At 46.8% G+C, this 671-nt stretch overlaps 1 protein-coding gene across 1 annotated transcript; it reads right to left on the bottom strand.

Moving 5' to 3' along the window:
* Window positions 1–269: 269 nt before the first annotated feature.
* On the bottom strand, window positions 270–665 carry LOC117799349 (vimentin-4-like; the record flags this gene model as incomplete). Its single annotated transcript, XM_034651823.1, has 1 exon — window positions 270–665. A coding segment is annotated over one exon (396 nt), but the record flags the coding sequence as incomplete, so codon positions are not given.
* Window positions 666–671: the final 6 nt, after the last annotated feature.

Here is a 671-nt window from a genome sequence, read left to right as displayed (position 1 = left end):
CTTTTTATTGGAATGATATTTAAAAAAAAACAGTATTGCAGCACAAGATATTGCTATTTGTTTTTCTGTAAACTAGACTCTGTTGTAAACTCTTTTTTTCTATCCTCCAGAAAGAGGATTCTGCCTGCCAGACCTACAGACTATCGTGGCTATCTTGCGCTCTGGAATTAACCGCAAAAAGGCACTTGCAAGCTGAGCGCGGGTTCATCTTGCTGGTGAAGGTTCTCTTTCAATGAAAAGGCATGCTGGGCTCTCAGGGGTCTACCTCTTCACTCCATGTCCAATTCCAATTCATCGTGATCCCTTTCGTTGACGACCTGTCCATCTCTGGTCTCAACAGTCTTGATCAGAAGTGTCCTCTTTGATTGGATGTCATTTGGGCGGGATTCAAGGTTGGTTTCTCTCATGTTCATAGCAGAGAAAGAGTGGACTGGCGCAGTGATCCTGCACTCCTCGCCCTCCAACAGTTTCCTGTAGGTTGCAATCTCAATGTCAAGGGCCATCTTTACGTTCAGCAGGTCCTGGTACTCGCGCAGGTGGCGCGCCATTTCTTCCTTCATGTTCTGGATTTCGTCCTGAAGGCGGTTAATGTTGTCTTGGTAGTTAGCAGCATCCATGCCAAAGCTCTCTTCCAGCTCGCGCATCTGGCGCTCCAACGACTCATTAGTTCC

The sequence above is a fragment of the Ailuropoda melanoleuca genome, unplaced genomic scaffold (assembly GCF_002007445.2).
Source record: "Ailuropoda melanoleuca isolate Jingjing unplaced genomic scaffold, ASM200744v2 unplaced-scaffold47773, whole genome shotgun sequence".
Taxonomy (NCBI): domain Eukaryota; kingdom Metazoa; phylum Chordata; class Mammalia; order Carnivora; family Ursidae; genus Ailuropoda; species Ailuropoda melanoleuca.
Note: the sequence above shows the minus strand (reverse complement) of the source record. Positions and strands in the feature narration are given on the sequence as shown.